General features: G+C 33.1%; 1 protein-coding gene across 1 annotated transcript in view; it reads right to left on the bottom strand.

The window, feature by feature from the left end:
* STPG2 (sperm tail PG-rich repeat containing 2) overlaps positions 1 to 20986 on the bottom strand; it is a 464008-nt gene that overhangs the window by 197510 nt on the left and 245512 nt on the right. The window contains exon 13 of the mRNA XM_039845754.1: positions 13773 to 13888. Coding sequence (XP_039701688.1) covers positions 13773 to 13888 — 116 coding nt within the window. The remainder of the gene's footprint in view (positions 1 to 13772; positions 13889 to 20986) is intronic.

Below are 20986 nucleotides of genomic sequence, written 5' to 3' on the forward strand. Positions count from 1 at the left end.
GGTTGTTATAAAATAGCTATGGGGATGTGAAGTACAGAATAGAGACTATAAGCAATAATATCATAATAACTATGTATAGTGCCAGGTGGACATTAGACTAATGAGGGAAGATCACTTAGTAAATTATATAAATGTCTAACCACTATGCTGTAGACCTAAAACTAATATAAAATAATTTTGAATATCAACTCTAATTGAAAAATATATATATATATTCCTTCAGGTGAAGCATAAAAAATAAATAAATAAAAATTAAAAATAAATTTGTGCACAATAAGTAAATAAATAAAGTAACCTTTATATAATATGTACAAAACCATCAGTTGTTCAAGTTGGAAATCTATCTCTGGGTTTAACTTGTAACCTTTATTCAAATATTAGGATATAATTTGAACAAATATCTGTTTTAACTCAAGTGAAGGAAATCTTTAATAAATGTCTAAAAGTTAGTTTAGACAAAATGTTGAAATTAAGCATTTTGAAAATCGCTTGTTTATCTGTTATTTATATCAAGTTATTAAGTAGTTACTTAAAATATAATTGAAATTATAAATATTCATTAAAGATCTTAAATATAATTAAGTTCAATTAGGGCAAGTGTGCATTAAGAAAACAAATGTATAAGCAGAAAAATGCTAGATTTCTAATAAAATAAAACCATTCAGAGTTTCTTGAAAATAGCCACAATGCCAAGGTTTTTAAAAAGACAACATAAGGTCTTATTTATATCTAATAGTTATCAGATTATTTAAAATTGAAGGCCACATATGCCTCTGATCTTTCATCAGTCAATTAAAATTACTGAATATATCAAAATGAAGGAGTAATATTCTTATAGAATAATGAAGAAAATAAAGATTTACTATCATAGGATAAACTGGCATCATATTTACTAATTCAACAAATAATTATTAATTATTTATTATACACCAGAAATTGTAATATAAGATCATTCTTTCATTCTGGACCAAGATCAAAAAGATGTATATAAATATAATTTTTAGGGATTAATAAAAAATAAACCATCAATCTTATTAATCCATCTACTTCTACTACAGAAATAAAACATAACTATAAAGCTTGGCTGCTTGTCCATACAGCGCAGAGCAGTATACTCTCAAAAGAAGCTAAGTAAACAGCTTTTACACACAACTGAGTATACTCTCTGATGTTGGTTTCACTTTTCTAGTAAGCCTTTTGGCCCACAAAAGAAAAATACAAGATAGATAGCAAAGCATCTGAGGATTTAAAATAAATGATATGAAACTCTGTATTCATAAAAAAACTATATTCCCAGTTCCCATCCTATTATCAAGAAACTAAAAAATATTTTCATCAAATATAAAGCAGTATGTGTCACACATAGAAAATGGTGCTATTTAAAACTGTTGTTTATATATGAAAAAGTACATTTAGGAGATTGACATCTCTCCTCCTCTCTCTCAAATGTAAATGTTTATTATTACAGAGGGTTGAAAATGTTACAATAATTGATGATGGTTGTAATACTTGCTATTTTACATATAAATACAATTAGTAACTTTTGAATAGGAAAGGAGATAGTTTATATGAACCTTAAACAGTACATTTGCTAGAAAAGTTTAGGAGATTTTATCTTTTTTGGAACAAAAAATGAAAATATAATAATACAAGGCAAAATATCAGACATTAAATTAGTATAATTTAATTATAGAAATGTTTGGAATACTAGAATTTGTAATATTAAACAAAATAACCTTTTAGAACTGTGTTTGGTTTTTAAATTATTTAAGTCTGTTTAAGACACAAGTCCCTCAGGAAGAAGTCTTTCTTGAGAATTCTTCGGTTTTCATGAAAGTAAATTATAAAGAGAATTCAGATTCTCAACTTTGACACCTTAAAATTTCAGAAGGAGAAAACCTCCAAAACCATGTCTATCTTCTCTCTCCATAATTGTATTTATTTTGCATAAAATAAAACCCATTAGAAAATTTTTTCTTTTGTTTTACAATTGGAAATATTTTCTCTAAAATCTTTATGTTTTAATGTTTGAAGGGACTTAAAACTAATTTTATACTTCAAGGATATTTATATCAATAAAGCAGTCACTGAAGCAAGAGTACTTTTTGTAGGCCAGCGCTTTTTAAATATAGTTTCCAATAATTAGGAATACAAGATCAACCTTTACTTTTACAAGGCAAACAATACCATCACCTTCTTCTCCAGCAGAATAATTGATATTTTTACATTTTACTGATAACAGCTACTCAGAATATATTTCTGACTCATGATAATTAGGTTGAGTTACCATATCAGAGTCAATTATGAAGAAATTTAATGTTTGGGGGACATAAAATGGACTATCTTACAAGATTTTAAGTACATGGATACAGCAAAAACCCTATTCTAATCTTAGGGCAAAAATATGAATCTACTTGGGCAAGTAAGGACTAGTGTAAGACCACTAAGAATAGTCAATAGGTAGTCCTATTTAGACAAAAATCAAAGACCATTTCTGATGTGTAATAATTACATAAACTGATATGGATGGTCTACTCCAAGGTCTAACATTCTTAACCAATGTTGAAGAAATCAATCATTTAATATCTCTCTTCATAAAATATCTAGTGAGCAAAGAGCTCATTCTGAAGAGAGAGTTTAGGGTACCAAACTTTTAAGCAATGCTGGTGTCATTAGTTTATACATGTGGCTATTAATTTATATTATCTCATTAATATTTATTTTCTAACTTCTAGAGCTAAGAAAGAAAAATGCTAAAAAAAAAAAGATCAAAGCAAATAACACAACTTGGGACTCTGAAAAACTATGAATGAAAGGATATATTCTTTTGTAGCCATATCCCTCTTCTTCAAAAGACAAACATAAATAGGTCAATATCAATTGCCTCAGGAATGACTAGTTCGATATCAATGACAGGATCACTGGAGATGAAACATTACTGTGTTGAGTGCCAATATTCAGTGAGAATGTAATTAGTGCAGTAAAGACTGTGGGGAGGAGCACACTGAACCTTGAGATGCATCATCCCTGAGACTAGGTGGTATCAGAAAAAAGAGGGCCAGAGGATGTATGTTTTGGCATTTGTCAGTGAATATTTTTAACATTCAACAATAATAAGAGACTCATCTCTGACCTTCTTGGAGACTAAAATACTTGATATTTCTAATGATTTTACTTTTGAGAATTCAAAACACAGCCTATTTTCCTTAGTACCTTTATTATTACTAATTCTCTTCTAACAATAATTCTAATCTACAAACCTCAACTTATAAACAAGATGTGATGGCCTAGTAAACCAAAGTTTATATTTTAGGAGAATATGAAAAAAAAAATGAGTTATTCTGGTAACTAGAGATAAGAATTTGATAACTTTATAAAATGTCCTTTCTTTGGTTACAAATATGGGTGATTTATCAAAAAGTTAAAGTTAAAATACTTCTTTGAACAAATAATGAAACTTCTAAATTGCAATCAGAACAGAGCAGAAAAACACATAATTTTCATTAGGGTAAGATTTTTCTTGCTCAAACTTAATTTATGTCAGGCAAAAGCACTTTTTGGTAATAAAAATAGTGATGGCTTAGATGAGGTTTCAGCATACTGAAACACAGAAAAAAAATTATAAATTTCAATGTAACCCATTAAAATGACATTATTTCAAGTTAAAAATAGGTTAAATAGATATAAATCTGGTTTCTTCCACTCTCCCTATTTTTGATATTGTTATATTCAAGTTATTGCCATTGCAAAAAAATCATATATTTCACCCATCTTTTTGACTACAGTATTCCATTGTCTGTGTAAAATATCGTGTGTAACTATTCCAGTTTAAAATACATTTAAGATAGGTAATTCCATAAATAAGTTACGTATTAAATCAAGTATACATATATAGAAAAGCAATAGCTTAGTACCTAAAGAGGTGTGCAGTTATGGCAATTACCATGGGCAGAACTTGGTTTTTTTTCTTGATAGCACTGCCTCATGTGGGGTAGAAATTGTAAATCTCTGCTTTTTCTCTAAATTATTAGTAGCTAAAGGTATTCTTTTGGTAAAAAGAAGTGAATCTTAAACTTTTATGTGGAAAGAGGTTACAGCTCCCTTTAAGTATAATAAGAAACTACAGAAAAATATACCAATGTGTGAGCACACAATATTTTGCTTCTTTTAAAGGATTTATGGACACCATGAAAACGATCTATGATATATAATCACTCAGACAATATCTAGGTTGACATTAGTCCTTAAGATTCAGAGATTCATCTATTCCAGTATGGCAACTAGTAACATGATCTGCACATTATAGAGCAAATCATACCTCTGACAGGCATCTCAAGGCATAATACAATAGGAATTGAAAATAGATTGTCCAAAAGAGCCCTTAACGGTCTTCCAAAACTTAGTAACTTAGGAGAATATCAAAAGCTCTATAAGCAGAAATGAAGGCAGAAAATTAAACCAAGGTTGTGGTCCATAGAGAGTTAAAGACCTTTATTTAGACTGGCAAACGACAGGTAGCTTTTAAGGGTTCACTTTGGGGTTTAAGTAACATGCCATGACCTTCAATTGAAGTACAAAACTGATTTCTAAAAGAAAAGTTTAAATCACATTTCTAAAGGATATGAAATACTATCACACAAACTTTAAAACTAACATATAAAACTGAATTTTTAAAAGCAAAAGTTTAAGTCACATTTTAAAATATATAAATGTTTTACAGCTACAATCAAATGTTTTCTACAAAGATAATATGAGCATTTGGAAATGAACTTAGGAACTAAACTTCATCCAAGAAAACCATGTGACTTAAATCAACATTATCATTCTTTATTAATAAGCAATTTATTTGAAAAAGGCAAGAAATAATATTTTAAAATATTAAAAATTAAAAACTGAGATTTGCTTAATTTATATTAGTATATAATAGTATACCTCTACACAGAAATCTTGAGTATCTACCTGTAGTTAAGGAAACAAAAACTACATATTGTTTAATATGTTGTGATCTAATATTGTTTACATGTCTTATGTTATTCCATTCATTTTATATTTTAACAGTACTGCCTTAAAAGTTTGCCAATTATATTTTATTCTACAGTGCCTCCTGGAGTTAGCATATATTGCTCCTTTTGCCACCTTTCACCTATTCCCAATAATTATTATAAGTAAATTTTTTTTTTCACCAGAATGCTACATATTTAAGAACAGATTTTTTATTTTTGGATTCTCAGAGCCTAGACCAGACTGCATTCACATTTATGAACTAGAAATAAGTGAATATAGCTATGAAATAAAAGTAATAATTACAACTTCAATTTATGTATCCAACTGTTTTCAAGTATTGCAATAAGTTTTTTTGGTACTTTTTTGTACTACATTTGTAGTAGATTTTTAACCTTACATATGAATTTTTAAATAAATTATTGAGGTGACATTTGTACTAAGTTTTCTCTTAATCCATGAACTTAATATCTTTTCTCTATAACTGGCTTTACATTTTTCTTTTTAACTTTAAGCATGGAACTCTTTTTCTAGTGTAATTTTATGCAAATGTATAATATATTATAGCACAGAAAATAGAACCATGTTAGGCAAAATGGTTTCTGGTGCTTGAAGTGACTAATGCCACCATAAGAAGCAAGTTGCTCTCAGTGATCATTAGTTCTTTCATTTTAAGAGCGGTGGGTCCATATAAACTGAAATGAATGGTCTTACACAGACAAATAAGCCATTGTTTACTGCTTTGGAATATACAGCTCTTAACAAGCATGTGCCACTTGGCTACAAGACACTTCTGTTCTGGAGGATAGATATATCAAGTCTCTATTTCTTTTCTGGTATGCCGATGTGCTGCCTTGTTGATACCCACGACTGCTTCTGTCCATAAGTTCCCTTAATAAAAACTCTTTGTTTAATTCTGGAGTTGTCAGCTTCTTTCCTTGGTTTCTCAGCCATCCTCCTTTAGAGGTAGTTCCATTATACCTCAGGAAATTTTCCCAACGACCTACTACAGGTGAAGCAGATAATGGTAGTCTAGACACTTATATATGTGATATCCTTTTATCTCTTATAAGTAACCCTTTGGAACTAATATATCTAATGCCCTACAAAATTTGTTTTCAATATCGCTGACCTTATACGACCTTATTTCATTTTACTTACTGTCAAGATTATGTGTAGGCAATTTTCAATATTAAAAAATAATCTGAATAGCAGTTCCTAAAACAGTCTTCTCAAACTTTCTTCTATAATATCTACAAAGTCCTCCCAAAACTTTAGAAACTTCTGATAATAATAAAGCCTGATCTGTTAGAATCTGAGAGAAAAAAATGTACTAATAGCAAGCCTACTGAAACTCATGAGACTAACAATTGCTACCTAACATATATTCTGTCAAATAATAATGAACAAAATTAAAGAAAGAAAAGATGATTTGGAGATATTTCTCCTCAAATTTTAAATCCTCCAGCTGAATTTCTGATTATGAGACTCGAATTGTAAATTTCTAAATCTCCCTTCCAATATGCTTATACCTTTTTTGAGAAACCCAGAGAACTGTTTTTTCATTACAATAATAATTAAAAGAAAGCCAAACACTAAAAAGTAAGAGTTGAACTTTAAATCCATATTACTAAGTGAAAGAAGCCAATCTGTAAAGGGTATTTGATTCTAATTATATGACATTCTGGAAAAGGCAAAACTTTGGAGACAATAAAACAATCAATGGTTACCAATGGGTAAGAGGTGAATAAAAAGAACACGGAGAATTTTTAGGGCAGTAAAAATACTCTGTATGATATTATAATGATGGATATATGTCATTATACATTTGTCCAAATGCATAGAAATCACAAAACTTAGAATGAACACTAAGATAAACTATGGACTTTGCATAGTTATGATGTGTCAAGGTAGGTTCATCCTTGGTAAAAAATGTACCATTATGGGGAGTGATATGGGTAATGGAGGCGGTTATGCATGTGTAGGGGCAGGGGCTATTTGGGAAATCTCTGTACTTCCCTCATAATTTTATTGTAAATCTAAAACTAACCTAAAAAATCAAATCTTAAAAATAAAGCAAAAGTAGAATTAAAATTTTTGTGGATGGTACTAAAGACTAGAATTAAGTTTATAAAATATCTAACTAGTAACATAGCATAGAAATAAAAGTTAAAATCCATTAAAAAATTGAACAAATATTTATTGAGCACTTACTATTACTAGGCACTGAGAAAAACAGAACAAAAAAAGGCTCTCATCAAGAACTTATAGAATATATATGAACAAGACATGCAGGTGTTGGAAGATTCGTGCTCAAGGCACCAGGAACAACCAAAGCAACAACTGTGAGGTGGGAATACACCAAGCAAACTTGCACAGGAGGCAAGTGTGGCTAAACTGAGCAAAACAGAGGATATGTGGTGAGAAACAAATGCAAAGATAAAAGGGTTAGTTAGAAGATGTCGTATGGGGCTTAAGAGACTGTTATAATGACTTTATGTTTATTCTGAGAAAAATGGAAACCAATGGAGTTTTTTGAACAAAGGAGTGAGAAAATCTGACTTGCATTTTAACCACTTTGTTCCAGCTGCTGTGTTGAAAAAATAGGTTGAAGTAGCATAAAAGTAGCAAGAATAAATAGGAGGTTATTGCAATAATCCAAGAGAGAGAAAATGGCTTGAAAGAGAGTGATAATAATGAGATGGTGGGAAATAGATTCTGAAAATATTTCAAAAATGGAAGCCCTTGTAATAATCAAAGCTAGGTGTGATGGTAGGTTGATCCATAGTGGTAACAGTAATCAAATTATTGACACATTTTGTAGGGAGACCTAACAAGATATCCCTGTGAATGGGCTATGTTTTGTAAAGAAAAGAAAAAAAAAAAAAGAAGAAAAAGAAAGAGAGAGAATAAATAAGAATACTCCAAGGTTTCTGGCCTGAACAATTGTTAAGATGCTGTTCCCAAGAATGGAGAAGGCTATGAGTAGAGCAAGTTTGGGATGGGCCATCCAAGGGGAGGTAATGACTAGGAAGTTTCATAGATAGATCTGGAGTTCAGGAGAGTATTTGGGACTAGAAATATAAATTTTAGAATCATTAGTATTTAGATGTGGAGGGTAAACAGTATCTAAAGCAATGAGGACTGGATGAAATAAAGTAATGAGATAGAAGATGTCTAAAAATGAAGCTCCTATGTTTACAAGTCAAGAGAATAAGGACAAACAAATTAGACTGAGAAGGAATAGCAAGTGAGGTAGGAGAATAAGCAGAGGGAATGGTAGTTTGGAAAGCCCAGTTGGGGGCATTGTAAATGTTTCCCAGAAGGAAGAATCCAATGTATTAAATAATGCTGTTAGAACAAATAAGATGAGATTTATCATGAGATTCATCACAAAATTCATCACAGAGTTCATCACAGGATTCAGCAATAAATTTATCAAAGTCACTGGTGAACCATTTTTGTGAAGCAGTTGGAAGAAAAACTTTGTAGGTGTCAGATTAAGAGAGAACAGGAATGTGAGTAGGAGGAAGGTAGTGGAATAGGAAGTCCTGGACTTTCCTTTCCATCATAGACACCAATTCAACAGCAACATACAGATCAATTCCCTTTGTAAGGAATCCAGAAACTAGTTGAGAGGTTTCCGCACTCCTGATGACTGTGAAACAAACCATATCAAAACTGATAGGGAAAGTGGAGAGAACCTCTTGCTATATCCCCATCCATAGCACAGTGTCATAAAATTAGAAAGAAAACCTCCACCTCTCAACTTCTCCCTGAAGAGTCAGGTACACATTTAGTATCCCAACTTTTCTGTGTGCTACCTGAGAGACTGGCTTCAATCTCACCTGTCTCAGAGAGCTGAAAGGGCTCTTTCATATGCTAGAGACCTAGGGACTACAGAGAATAATACAGTGGTTAGAATTAATGAGAGAGTTCTAATGTGTTAGAAATAACTTGCCATAGTATCTCCCTGAGCTCAGCACAAAATGGGCAGGTAATAAATCCCACCACCCACTTTCTCCCCAAAGAAGAAATGAGATATAATGCACATCTAATGCTCCAATTTTTCTGGAAGATAACCAAAGAACTGGCTTCTGTCTTGCCTGCCTTGGAGTGCTAATGGGACCTGGCATACTCTAGTTACCTGGGAGCTAGTGAGAGTAAGACGGCATTTAATCTAGTACACAACTAATTGTCAGAGCCCTAGATTCCAGCTCAGTGCAGAGCTGGAAAAACCTCAACTCCCAACTTATTCCTAGAGTGTGAAAGAGTTAGACAGAGTTTCTACTGATTCATCTTCTCTGGGGGCTGCCCAAGTAACTGGCATCTGTCTCACTTAATTTTGAGCACTGATGGGATCCAGCATACTCTAGATGCCTGAAGGCCACTAAAAACAAAAAAGATGGGTTGGAGTAGCACTAAGGTTTGAGTGGTCTCCAGTATCTTTGATGGGCTTATTGGTAAGGGCTTTCTCCTGTACAAGGCCAGTCATGAAGACTGTTTTGATTAATGTGCAGACACAAACTCAGAGTCAAGGAAAAAGAAGAAATAGAGAAATATGTTCCAAGAAAGAAGAAAGATAAATCTCTAGAAACTGACTCTAAGGAAATGAAGATATATGATTTATATGTCAGAGTATTCAAACTAATCATCATAAAGATGTTCACCAAGGTCAGAAGAATAATGAATGAATGAAGTAAGAATTTCAACAGAGTTTATATATATAATCAGTCAATTGAAGAATATAACAATTGAACTGAAAAATTCACTAGTGCATTTCAACATTAGAACAACCATAAGACAAGACTATAAACTTAAATGTAGGTCATTGGAAATTATTCAATTAGAGAAGCAAAAAGAAAAAGGAATAAAACAGAGTGAAGAAAACTAATGGGGCTTATGAGAGACCTTCACCTGGACCACACAGGAATTATGGGAGTTCCAGAAGAAGACAGAGAGAGGACCAAAAAGGCTATTCAAAGACACAATGTCTAAAAATGCCGCAAATATAGGAAAGGAAATGAAAATCAAATTCAGAAAGACCAAAAGCGCTCAAAAAATATGAATCAAAAAAAAAAAAATATATATATAATATATATATATATATATATATATATACACACACCAAGATGCATTATATCAAATTGTCAAAAGTCAAACACAAAGAATTCTGAAAGTAACAAGAGAAAAGTAACTTGTCATGTACAGGGGAACCTTACAAAACTACCAGTGGATTTTCAGCAGACAGGAAACCTTGCAGGCCAGAAGGGAGTGGGGTGACATATTAGAAGTGCTGGGAAAAAAAATTCCTGATATTTTGGAGGGAAAAATGGTAAAGCGGGAGAAACCAACTTCTCTCTACTCCCATAAAGATCAATGATTTGACAGTGATCTATGAATAAAAACAGCTTTGGGACACTTCAATAGTCTACTTAGGAAGTTTAAGCAACACAGTGAAACAAACAAACAAACAAACAAAGAATTAATGGCTTAAGAAGAAAAGGAAAACAACAATTTTGTCTGCATCGTCCTATCTTCCAAATGATATTGTTCAGTGCCAAGAAGGAACTTTCTAGCTAGAAAGTTTCACTTGCCAGAATAAGAAGAGTAAAATGAGAGACCAGCTTCTTCAGCCTGTCAGAGCACCGCAGGAATGTTACAATTTACTTTCACCTCAGCCAGACTGGCAAAGCCAGGTAAAAACAAGAAAGAAAATCAGAGGCTATTATTAGTAATTGGTCATACAGCAGGAACAATTGCAGTTCACCAAGATCTGCTTTGCAGACAAACTCTGCAAATTTCACCACTGATGAAGCCAATGCCACAGAACCCCTGCAGATCTAGCTGGCTTTCACCTCGGAGGTAATCATTTCAGTCTATATGTGCACAAAATCATCAAATCGCACACCTTTAAATTTATACAATGTTACATGTCAATTATATTTCAATAAAATAGAAAAATATATTAAAAATAAACTCAAATTATTAAATTTCAATCGATTTTGGTGGAATTTGCTTTATTAATGAGATGTATACTTAAATTTTTCTGTAATATTTAAATGAAAAAATATTTTAAGTTAAATTCACTGAAGTTTCCTTTACCTATTTTAAAAATATTTTCATATAATAATTGTCAATTTTAAATTCCAGGAAATAATATGGAGTCTTGTGAAATATTTAAAATGCATGTTTTTGTTCAAAGACTTACTCAACGAGAGAATGTGAATGAATCAATAAAACCTACTGCTATTTAAAAAAAAAACATACACATATTCTTCTCACTGAAAATGAAGTCCATAAGTAAATCTTTATTTCTAGATAAAGATTAGTGATTTAATCCTAAAAAGAAAATCCTAGGATTATCCATTTTGTTAATTTATATAATAAACATTTATTGATGTACTACCACGTGCCAGATTCTGTGGTTGAAACCCTAATCAGATAAAATTAAATAAGCTTTTGCTCTCATAGAGCTCAGAATCTATTGGGAATTCTTGATTAGAACCATAAGTGAGCTTTTATAGATTAATAAACCTTCTAAAATTGTATGCACAGTTTTGTTATAAGCATTTTCTCACATATTAACAAGCCCCTAGCTTTCATTAGATATTTAAAAGGATTTATGATAATGAGCCAATAAATATTAACTAGAAGAAGCAAAAAAAAATCAGATTAGCTTGTAATTGAAAATATAACAGGCAAAGTAAAAATATGGTCCAATGGCAACAATGACAAAAAAAAATAAAAAAGAGAAAACTAATTCTGCCTATGAAACTCAAGAGATAATTCATAAAAGAATAAAAATGACAAGCAGACTTTACAAATGTGGGTGTGTAACTTGAGACCTATAGTTATTATAAATATTATTGTCAAGGCCACCAGCATTGAACTATTTGGAATCCACTGTGGACACAAAACACTAAAACACCTATAACTATCTTAAAGGCAGAGGTCATACCCATTTAAGTACTTTTCAAATAGAAACCAATATTGCAGTCTTAAAACATTTTTAGTCATCTTCTATAAAAAAAAAGTAAAATGTTTAAGGCAAATATATTCTTACAAGTCACCAACTTAATATTAAACTTGATAAAGAGCAGCTTCAAATTAAAATAATAAGAACAAGTTATAATAAAGAGACCTACTAATTAATCAGCTTAATAGCTTAAAAGTAACTACTTCTTTAAAGAAAAAAAATTATGAAAGAAAATTATTTGTTAAAAAAATTTTTCAATTATTAAAGGAAACAAATGGTTAGAAAGACCAAAATACTTACACTCAATTCTCAATAGAAAAGTTACCTTGCAGTGTAGTACACATAGGATATTTTTGTTTAAAATTTCAGGCAATATCTTATAAACATCATTACTCAATCTATAAATTTTTTTTTCTGACATGGAAAACAATTTTCCACAATCAATGACCACGAGGATGTATAAATGTAATTTTTAAAATCTTAATGAAAAAAAAGAAGAGCATCTTTAGATACTAGAAAGACCAGTAAACCATCTATGACAAATGTATCACGATGAAAAAAGATAACATTAGATTTACTGGTATTCATTTCTTGTGGACACCATTAAAATCAGTTTTAAAAAGGAGGGGGAAAAGCATTCAGTTAAAGACTTAATATGATTAGACTATAAACAATTATAATACTACTTTATCAAAACTAATAGCTTACTGTTCAATACCCACTTCAAGAACCTTCCTGATTGACCCAACAATACAGGGTAGACATGTCATAAACTGCCAAATTCCAATCAGTTCCCTATTTGCAAGATTTGCCTTACATCACAAAGCCCAAGTCCTAAAACATTATAAAGATCCTACCTTGACTTCTACCTTCTGAAATACTACTAAGACTGTCTAGCAGATTCTCCCTTTCTCAAGTAAGTCTAATAAAAATCCCCTTTGCTTAATTAGCAGCTATTATCAGTGATCTTTTGGAGAAATCAATAGCTAACATGTAAAATAATAACATTCGTTATTCACTTTCTTTTTTCTGACATTATATTATGAATCTGCTTTTGACAATGCTGAAATACTACTTAGATTATGACATATTAAGTAAGTAGAAAAGCATACATTCAATAAAAATAAACTTGTCATTAACTAACCAAAAAAAGAACATTCACTGTGGTTTGCACTGAGTATTAATTCAAATTAACTACTATCAGCCACCATAAAATAGTTAGCAGAGTGAAAATGGGAAGTTATTCCATACTAAATGGCAAATTAAAGCCTATTATGAACACAATTTCTAAAACCCAGCAGGTCTACTTAAAATGCTTCCTTGCAACCAGAAGTTCCCACCATCAGCTTTAAAGAGCTCTTATTTATTATGAATTTAAACTACAGCAACTACATTTATTATTATAACAGAAAATAAAAGATTGATACTTGATTTTACTGGATCAACAGGGCTTTCTTATTAGTCCTCTAAAAAATTCATGATTTCAATAAATACTTTGAAATTTCAATTTGTGTATGTAAGCAAGTAAAAAAGTTGCAGGAATATAAAATATATATAAATGTTGAAAAGATTATTTATAGACAAATCGTTAAATAATTCTTAAATTCTTAAATAATTATTTTAAAAATGTCAGAATATATTTTCAAAAAAACCTTCCTTAGCCAAAATATTTTGATTAATGACCAATCTGAATACAAGATATGAAAAGGACTTTAATACAGACATTGTCAGTACTTTCTGGAAATCATTCTATTCTTATGCTATTCATAAAAGAGAAATATCATTGACAGACCTCATATGTTCCTGGACCAGGAGTAATCTCTTTGGAAACCTTGAAACGCGTTGATGCTTTAACAAATAAGGGTATGGAGTAAGATTTCTGTAAAACAGGACTGTATGTTGCAGGCCCTAAAAGAAAACATGTAAAAATAATAAAGTATATTTTAAATTACTGATTTTGGTGATAGGGATATTATTCTTAGATTTGTGCTCTTCACATACAAATTTAGCATCGAACAATTTTGGACCTATTCCTTTTATTTATTTTTTAATTTTTGTTTTTTTAGCATATTGGGATCAGATTTTATTATTTTTTATTTTTTAATACTTTTTCAATTACAGTTGGCATACAATATTATAATAGTTTCAGGTATACAACACAGCGATTAGACATTTATATAACTTACAAAGTTATCACCCTGATAAATCTAGTACTCATATGACAACACACAGTAATTACAATTTACTGACTATATTCCCCATGCTCTACTCTACACACCATGACTATTTTGAACCACTAATTTGTACCTCTTGATCCCCTCCTCTATTCACCAATTCCCCCACTACCTTGCAAACATCAAAATGCTCTCTGTATCTATGAGCTTGTTTCTGTTGTTTGTTTATCCTGCTCTCTAGCTTCTACATATAACATTTGTCTTTCTCTGTCTAACTGACTCCACTCAGTGCAGTACCCTATAGGTCCATTCAAGTTGTCACAGATGGCAAGATTTCATTCTCTTTTATGACTCAGTATTAGTCCACTGTATATATGTACTACTTCTTTATCCGTTCATTCATTGATGGACACCCAGGTTGCCTCCATATCTTGGCTATAGTAAATAATGCTGCAATGAATATAAGAATGCACATGGCACTTTGAAGTAGTGTTTTGAGATTCTTTAGATAAATATCCACAAGTGGGATTACTGGGTCTTTGTCTCTTGTTATATAGCTTTTGTTTTAAAGCCTATTTTGTATGGTATAAATATTGCTACCCCAGCTTTTTTTCTCGTTTTCATTTTCATGAAATATTTTTTTCATCCCTTTACTTTCAGTCTGTGTGTGTCTTTTAATCTAGAGTGAATCTCCTGTAGGCAGCATATGTAAGTGCTTTATTTTCTTATCTATTCAGCCACCCTATGTCTTTTGATTGGAACACTTAAATCATTTACATGTAACGTAATTATTGATAGACATGTAGTTATTGCCATTATATTATTCATATTTTTTATCTTTTTTTCTTCTTCTTTTTAAATAAGTCCCTTTGACATTCCTTGTAATACTGGTTTGGTGGTGATGAACTTCTTTACCTTTTTCTTGTCTGAGAAGCTCTTTATCTCTCCTTCAGTTCTAAATGATAGCTTTGCTGGGTAGAGCAATCTTAGTTGTAAATCTTGCTTTTTATCGCTTTGAATATTTCGTGCCAATCCCTTCTGGCCTGAAGTTTCTGTTGAGAAATAAGCTGACAGTCTTATGGGAGCTCCCTTATAGGTAACTAACTGCTTTACTCTTGCTGCTTTTAAGATTCTCTCTTTGTCTTTAACCTTTGGCATTTTAATTATAATGTGCCTTGGTGTGGGCTTCTTGGGATTCATCTTGTTTTGGACTCTGTACACATCCTGGAGTTATATGTCTATTTCTTTTGACACATTATAGGAAGTTTTCTTTCATTATTTCTGTCATTATTTCTTCAAATGGGTTTTCAATTCCTTGCTCTATCTTTTCTCCTTCTGGTACCCCTATGATGAGAATGCTGTTATGCTTGATGTTGTCCCAGGGCCTTAACCCATTTCCTATTTGCCCCGAGAATACTTGCCAGCAGTGCTTGCAGCTGGAGCGTTTACCCTGAGATAACTCGTGGATTACAGTCCTAACCTTACCCCCAAAGTTTGCCAAGAAATATCTTTTATTATTATTTTCTCATTACACTAGAATATTGATAGTCTTCGGAAACAAATGACGTAATTCTATTTATAGCATTCTGTTTTTAGTAGTAGTATTTCCATTTACAAGTATAGTAATTCTTGACTGCTGAAAATATCAAATCTTAGAAAATGTAGCATTCCTACACGTGATGTTAACATCATTCTCAAATAGTTGTTAGCCAAAGATTCATTTGATGAATCTGATTTATGTATACATTTCTGTTACATTAGGATTAGAGACAAATTCTGTTTAGAAATAATTTCAAGAACAACTTTTATATTTTATTTTCACATTGAAGACCAGATTTTCTTCAACTTCAAAGAGTGTGTTTATGTAAAATTAAATTAATTCTGACAGCAGCTGCACTTTTTTGGAAATTGGAAACGAGTTATACTATCCTATTTTTTTAATTCTTTTTTTGCTGTTCCAATTGGGTGTTTTCTGCTACCTTGTCTTCCAAATCACTGTTTTAATCCTCTGCTTCATGTAATCTACTATTGATTCCCTCAAATGCAGGGGTCCCCAACACATGGGCTGCACAGAAGGAGCTGAGCAGCAGGCTGGCGAGTGAAGCTTCATCTATATTTGCAGCCACTCTCTAGTGCTAGCTAGTATCACTGCCTCAGCTCCACCTCAGATCATCAGGCATTAGGTTCTCATAGAAGCACCTGTCTCTGCAGCCAAAAAAGGTTGGGGATCTATGCTCTAATGTATTCTTCATTTCAGTTATTGCATTCTTCATTTCTGACTGGTTCTTTTTTAGGGTTTCTATCTCCATTTTTATGTTTCCTATCTCTTTGTTGAAGTTCTCACTGAGATTACTGAGCATCATTAAAACCAATGTTTTGAACTCTGCATCTGATAGCTTGCTTGTCTCCATTTGGTTTAGTTCTTTTTCTGGAGCTTTGTTCTGTTCTTTCTTTGGCGACATGTGTCTTTGTTCCCTATTTCGGCTGACTCCCTGTTGTTTGTTTCTATGTATTAGGTAGAGCTGCTACATCTCCCAGTCTTAGTAGAAGGGTCTTATGTAGCAGATGTGCTGTGGGGCCCAGTGGCATAGTCTCCCTAGTTAACTGAGCCAGGTTCTCCAGGTATGTCCCTTGTGTGGGTTTTGAGTGCCCTCCTATTGTAGCTGAGTATGGGTTGCTGTTAGCAGGTCCATGGAGGGACTGATGCTCAGGCTGGTTGGTTGTGAGGACTAGCTATGACTATAGGGGAGGAATTATTGTGCAGAGAATGGCCCTACAGGACAAGATGTGCTTTGGTGGGGCTCTGGTGCCTAGCAAGTCCACCCCTTGGGTATGTCATTTGTGGAGGTGGTTGGTTGGTGCTCTGGTGTGTTCCAAAGTTGGTTCTGGGGTTTCTTGCGAGGAGCTCTGGTGCAGGGCAAGGTCAGCCACTGACTGAGCCCAGCCTGGGGCAATGAACTACAAAGTGATCTGCAAATGGCTGCCACTTGTGCTGGGCTTGGAAGTGCCTAGGAGAGGCTATGCTATGATTTGTGGCCAGTTCTGGGCCTGGTACTGCTTAGTAAGAGGTATGCGGCTGCTAAGGCCAGATGCTACTTGTTTGGGGTTTTTGTACCTCTCAGAGGTTTTAGAAAAGTCCAAAGCATGAGCCAAGATAGGCCATTTGTATGGACAAACCACTGGAAGCAGCTTGGGTAGGCCTGCAAGTTTCATGGTGTGGGGTCTCAGGGAATCACCAGGGTTGGGTGAATAGTATTAGCCAGGTTGATGGAGGCTCCGCTACAGTGCCCACCTGCAAGTGCAGGGTAGGTGGAGGAAGGCATCGACAAAGAACAATGGTCTCTGCAAGCACTTCCGTCTGAGAGAAAGCTGCCCCTCCAGCCCTCGCTCTGAAGCCAGACAATTCAGTTTCTTTCTGTATGTCACTGGCACTTTTGAGCTGCTGACTCAGTGCTAGATCTCAGAGTGAGAGAGTCTGTCAGTGAGCAAGTCCGTGCATGGGCCCTTTAAAAGTAATGCCTGGGATGCCAGCTGCCCTCTGTCTCTCTCAGCTACAATCTCTGCTGATTTTCACAGCCAGAGTAGTGTTCACTTCTAGCACTGTAGAGCCTGATGTGGGGCTTGGACCCCTCACTCTTCAAGGGAGATCTCCTCAGCCAAGATATCCCTCCCAATTTTTAATCGCCACACATGGGCGTGGGACCAGCCCTTTGTGTGTCTCCACCCCTCCACGTAGCTACTTCTGTATATCCTCAGTTATAAGACTTCTGTTAAGCTAGACTTCAGGCAATTCTAATGATGGTTGTTCTGTAGTTTAGTTGTAATTTTGATGTGCTCCTTAGAGGAGGGAAGCATAGTGTTTTCCTACTCTGCCACCTTGACCAGAAATTTGACCCTTTTAAATGCTTAAAATTATTCAGTCAGGGCTTTGAAATATGGTAAGCATAAAAGAATGACATCTGTTTACCTGTTAATTAAATGTAATATAGAAGTAATTTCAAAAAAAAAAATAGTGCCCTCTCAAGATACATATACATCAGAAAAAAGATGCCCAACTCTTTTATTTCCTAAATATTCATTCATATATCCAATGAAGAATTAGTAACTTAACTGCATTTGGAGATCTATATAAGATTTAAGAGAGCAGAAAGGTGGTTTAACAGCATACTGGCCACGTACATAATAGGCACAAAAACGGAAATTACATGGAACAACTGGAAGTAGCAAACAGACTGGTTGAAAGTAACAGGGCCTAATCCTAAATGAGGATTTTGTACTAGAGTCAATGGGTTTCAAATTGTACTCTAAAATGCCCTAAAATTCCACAGATGTGCCTAGATTTCAGGCAATGCCTAAGAGACAAAGTACAGGTAAAGCCCAAGTTGAGGCTTGAATTGTTTTCAGTCAAAACAATTCTAGATTTATTGTTTTATTTGTTTGGGTGCCATTTAAGATTTTATTTAATGAAAGTTGTATAATGATTTTAAAAAAAGCTTTTGAAAACCACTTCCATAGTCAATGGGGAGCTCGTGAAGATTTTAGACTGAAGGAGACTCATGAAGAAAAAAATAGTTTAAAAAATAAACTTTAGCAATAATTTGTAGGATGGAATGACATGAAGGTAGTCTGTTTAAGGGACACTAACAAGGAGTTTACTAACATTGATAAGGGAAAGAAAGAACAATTCAGAATATTTTCTAAGATATTCAACAAATATTTAGTATATGTAGTGATTGGAAGAAGATAAAAATGAATAATGGCTATGAAAAAGGTAATACCATGACAGAAACTGAGAAACACAGAAAGAAGACATCACTGAAGAGAAATATCACATACCTGAACTGTTATATTTAAAAAAGATGGCAAGATATCGAGAAAGGAAATATCCAGAGGATAATCGTAGATATGTAACCGAAGTTCATGAGAAAGCTGGTCTGGAGAAAAATTAGAGTTATCCACATAGAGGCAATAGTTGAGGCTTCTCTAAGTGAAAGTGCATGGAGAGAGAAAATCACATAACTGAGGACTGGAACCTGGGGAGCTGCAGGTAAAGAGTGAGGAGAAGAGTCAAAGAAGGAAACAGTCCAGTGAATAGAATCTGGCAAGTCAACACTAAAAAAAACAAGGAGAGGTTATTTTTTTCCCACTTACATGTTTAGCAATACCACGCCTTGTATTTCCAGAGTTTTAGAGGTCTACTATATAAAATATTTCAAGAGAAGACTTACAGTGAGGTCACTGTAGAACATGTAGAATGTAACTTTAGAAGAGTGGTGATAAATAAAACTAAATTAGAGGGCATTAAAGAGACACTATATAGGGAGAGGAGATATAAAATTTGAGCACAGAATATTAACAATGAACACAAACAGTGAAATAGTAGAGTAAATATAAAGGTATTAATAGAATACAAAATCATTGCCTCTAGCTCCCTAGTAAACACGCAATTCAAAACCACCTACTTTGAAGAATATTGATGTTTTAAAATGTAAAATGTTTTCAAATTGATAGGTTCATATAAAACTTTTTCACTGCTTAGCTTCAAACATAAGACATTTCATAATTTAAAATAAAAGATGACATTTGGCCCTAGTTTAATCATTCTAATACCAACTCAATTAGCAGGCTAGATATCCAAAGTTATAAAGCCCTTGTACGAAGCTGCTATGGACTAAATGTGTCCCACACAAATTTATATGTCCAAGCCTTATCCCCAGTGTGATGGTATCTGGAGATGGGCCCTTTAGAGGTAATTACATCACAAGAATAAAGCAGGTATCCACACGCGCGTGCGCGCTCTCTCTCTCTCTCTCTCTCTCGCTCGCTCGCTCGCTCTCTCTCTGCTGTGTGAGGATATATCAAGATGTCTACCTGCAAAACAAGAAGAGAGCTTGCCCTAGGAATCAAATTGGTCAGCACCTTGGGCATCTTGATCTTAAACTTTGCAGACTCTAGAACTGTGAGAGATTTCTACTGTTTAAGCCACCAGCCTATGCTATTTTTGTTACAGATGCCTGAATTGACTAAGATAAAAGCTAATATGTTTTGATCTACTGTGACAAGTAAAGAGTTATAGCAAACATCATCTTACTATGAAACAATAGCATGCATGACTTTGGAATAACATAATTTATATTTACAATGCAGAAGAATAATATACACATACATACATAATATTTTTAAAGATAGACTTAAATACACAAATTAAACTATGCATGGGGAAATGTACCAGTTACTTTGGTATCCCAAAAAAAAAACAAAAACCACAAACTATAATCAGGAACTGGGTGTATAATTCCACAGTCAAGTATTTGAAAATTGAAACTTTAACAATAAAGATTTATAAAGATTAATGTGATAGGTAAGGCTATTATCCACATAGTATTGTAACGGAAACTTTCATTTTCAATTATGAAGAAATATAATCTATCCTCTGCCTTTACCATCATGCTATAGAAACTAATATTTACATTCATGGTTATAACTAATTTTAAAACAGAAAGTATTCAAATGTAGTCGTAGTGAATTTCCTTTTATTGGAATTCCTTTTCAGAGCATTAAGTGAAGCAAAATATGTATCTTGCTGCATTTTAGCACTTAGCCTGCTTTTAAGCTACAGAGTGTTCAAAAAGAGGTATAATGCTCTTAATTTTAAAGTAGATTTCCAATTACATATACTATTGCTTATATGATAGAGGTCAAAGATTTATATTGCTCCACCAACTCTGATTCACAGCTGGATTATGCAGAAACTATCTTTTACTTATTTACCAAAACGTCACATTTTAATCACAGATCATGGAAGAAGAAAATGTCTCATTCCAAATCACAC

The sequence above is a fragment of the Pteropus medius genome, unplaced genomic scaffold, assembly GCF_902729225.1.
Source record: "Pteropus medius unplaced genomic scaffold, Ma_sr-lr_union100, whole genome shotgun sequence".
Taxonomy (NCBI): Eukaryota; Metazoa; Chordata; class Mammalia; order Chiroptera; family Pteropodidae; genus Pteropus; species Pteropus medius.